General features: G+C 65.1%; 1 protein-coding gene across 1 annotated transcript; it reads right to left on the minus strand.

The window, feature by feature from the left end:
- Positions 1 to 617: 617 nt before the first annotated feature.
- Positions 618 to 1,874, minus strand: LY6D (lymphocyte antigen 6 family member D). Its single transcript, XM_032415690.1, has 3 exons — positions 1,823 to 1,874; positions 1,075 to 1,173; positions 618 to 853 (listed from the first exon to the last, which is right to left on the minus strand). The coding sequence occupies exons 1-3, from the start codon at positions 1,872 to 1,874 to the stop codon at positions 618 to 620; spliced, it is 387 nt and encodes a 128-aa protein (XP_032271581.1).
- Positions 1,875 to 2,922: the final 1,048 nt, after the last annotated feature.

Below are 2,922 nucleotides of genomic sequence, written 5' to 3' on the forward strand. Positions count from 1 at the left end.
TGGAGATAGTACGTGTGTGTGTATGTCTGTCTGACCACTTGGGCTGGGTGCCAGAAAGAGCACCCAAGCCTTCTGTCCTACGCTCCCACTCAGGACCCCCCAGGAGCGTCCCTCCCTTCTGGGGCTGCAGAGAGGGTGCCTGGGGAGGCTTGTGTCTCCTCTGAAGGTGAGGAGTGACAGTGGCATTTCAGGCCTCGTGGACGTTGCCAAGACTGGCCCCGGGTGACAAGCCCCAGGAACTGGGGGCCTGTGTGGCCGGGCGGCCTCCTCCCCACCTCCCGTACCCCGGATAGCACAGACACAACCACGCGGATTTTCAGGCATTTATTCCTATGCAAGTAGAAAAACAAACGGAAACAGAACAGAATTAATGCCAAATCAGAAGGGGTCAGAACGCCTTCTGTCTCCTACTTGCCTGCTGCTCAGGGAAGCACATCTTCCTGTCTTGGGGGAGGGGGCCCCCAGACCTTCGGAGGCAGGCTCAGCCCAGGGTGTCCCAACCTCCCCCTCATGGCGCCCGTGGGAGGGGCCGCGGAGTCCCCCGGGCAGGGAGAGGAAGGGACCCGGGGGCATGGAAGTCCCCCGGGAAAGGGATGGGGGCCCCTGCCCGCGGGAGGTCACAGGCTGGGGGCCACGAGGAGGGCGAGGAGGCCGAGGGCCAGCGCCAGGCGGAGGGCAGCGCCGGGGAGCAGGGTGCGGGCGGGCGCGCGGCTCTGCAGACTCCAGTTGCACAAGTCGTCCTGACAGCACAGGGTGGTGGCCGCCCCGCTGCTCACCTGGCCCCGCAGGGTGTTCGTGGGCGTGCACGACTCTGCGCAGTCCTTCTCCACCAGGTTCCCCCTCAGGGTCTCCACTGGCAACACGTGGGCGTCGTCAGGCTGGGCAGCGGCTTCTGACCCCCCACAGCCCATGCAGCCGGCCTCCATGGCACCCCGAGTCCCTGCTCCGGTCCCCATCGCCACCGCGACCCACTCGTCACCGACACCCTCCCACCAGCTGTCCGGCCATGGCCCCCCGAGCCCCGGGGCACCTGGACAGAGCTGCGCCCCGGCCCTGCGCCCCCGGATCACTCACTCTTGGTGCTGGTCCTACAATAGCGCGCGCTGGCCGCGCAGTTCTGGGCGTTCTCACAGTTGCTGGAGCTGGAGCAGACGTGACAGCGGAGAGCACGGGCTGGGGGGGACGAGGGACACAGGGAGGCCTGGGGTCGCTGTCTGGACACTGCCCTCTGCCACCCCTGCCCTAGACCGACCGGGCCCTGCAGGGGCTCCTGTCCTGCGTACAACCTCCGGACAAGTCGGGAGGCGACAGTCCTGGATGGCTGGGACCATGGGACCCCTCGTGCCTGTTGGCGGCTGGTCTTCCCCGGGGGCGGGGGGACTCCTCAAGACAGCTCCCCGCCTCTCTCCCCCCTCTGCGTGTCGGATCCCGGGCGCTGATTCTGAGATATTTGAAGTCTAATTCCACTAAGCTAGGATGTGGGTTCATTTGGTTTTAAATCCTTTTTTTTTTTTTTTTACATTTAATTTATTTATTTGACAGAGAGAGAGAGAGAGATCACAAGTAGGCAGGCAGAGACAGAGGGAGAAGCAGGCTCCCCGCTGAGCAGGGAGCCCGATGTGGGGCTCAATGCCAGGACCCTGGGATCATGACCTGAGCCGAAGGCAGATGCTTAACCGACTGAGCCACCCAGGCGCCCCTGGTTTTAAATTCTGAGTCTAGCATCCCGGGAGTCCAGGATGCTCCGAGCCTAAAGGCCAGTACTGCCAGCCTCCCGTCCCACAGGTCCCAGCTGCCCACCCCACCCCAGGCCCTCACCCACCTGGCCCGGCGGCCACTGCCAGAGCAACGAGGAGCAGCAGGGCTGTCTTCATCTTGGGACGTCTCTGGGAGCAGTGGGGCCCCTCCTCTCTGGAGGCCTTATAGCTGGGACAGGTGCTGGTGGGAGGGGAGAAGGTGGGCAGCCAGCCAGGGGGCGGCATTCCATCTGCCCCGCCCTGGCTGGCCCACACCCACCAGCCCAGCGCCCGGCTGCCCCAGCCACGGCCACCTGGAGGGACCTCGGCCCCTGGCTGCCTACCCCCCAGGGCAGGGGTCTGCCCTTCCCCATCTCCGGGCTATGAACAGAAGCCTCAGCTGACTCTGCAGCTCACTGCCTGTCTCCCTCTCTCTGGCTCTCTGTCCATCCCTAGATCACTTTGTCTCGGACCTTCCACTCCCTCCCTTGCGCCCCCCACCCTCAGATAAGGTCAGCAGAGTCACAAGCCTAAGCAGCTGCCCTGTGAGTGCCCAGGGCTGTGCCCACGGGGCTAGCGAGGCAGGAGTAGGCGCTGGCCCTGCCTTCCTGGGCTCGGGGCTCAGGACTGCTAGGTCCGCCCATGGAGCCCTGGGACAAGGACCCCCACGGAAGCAGGGCATCTTGCTGAGATGTCAGGATGTCAGGGTAGTGAGGAGAGGAAGAGGCCATACTGGGGGTGGGCAGGCAGCAGGCCAAGCGTGTCATGTGCCTGCAGAGAGGTGAGCGCCGGACCAGGTGCATCTGGGAGAGGGGCAGGGGCAGGGCTGATGGGGGAGGGAAGGGTGTGGAGGCAGAGACTCAAGGGAAACTGAGGGCCCCTGTGTCTCCACCAGCCCTGCCTTGGACGCCTCCCCTCCAGGACTCTGTCCACCGTGCTCCAGCCCCCGGCCGTCCTGGAGGGGCAGCAGCCTTCATCCTGCTTTGGGACCAGGCGTCTCCATCTCCTGCTCTGGTCCCTGAGGGCAGTGAGCTCTTCCAGACCAGGGGTGGTGGGTGCTGGGGAGAGCCCCCCAACTTCACCGTCTCACAGTACCCGTGCGGGGGGAGACTTGGCCCCTAAGCACAGGCACCGCCCTCCCTTCCCCGAAGGTTTCCCTGTCCGCTCACTGGCCCCGGGATCTTCC

The sequence above is a fragment of the Phoca vitulina genome, unplaced genomic scaffold (genome assembly GCF_004348235.1).
Source record: "Phoca vitulina isolate PV1807 unplaced genomic scaffold, GSC_HSeal_1.0 scaffold18, whole genome shotgun sequence".
Lineage (NCBI taxonomy): Eukaryota > Metazoa > Chordata > Mammalia > Carnivora > Phocidae > Phoca > Phoca vitulina.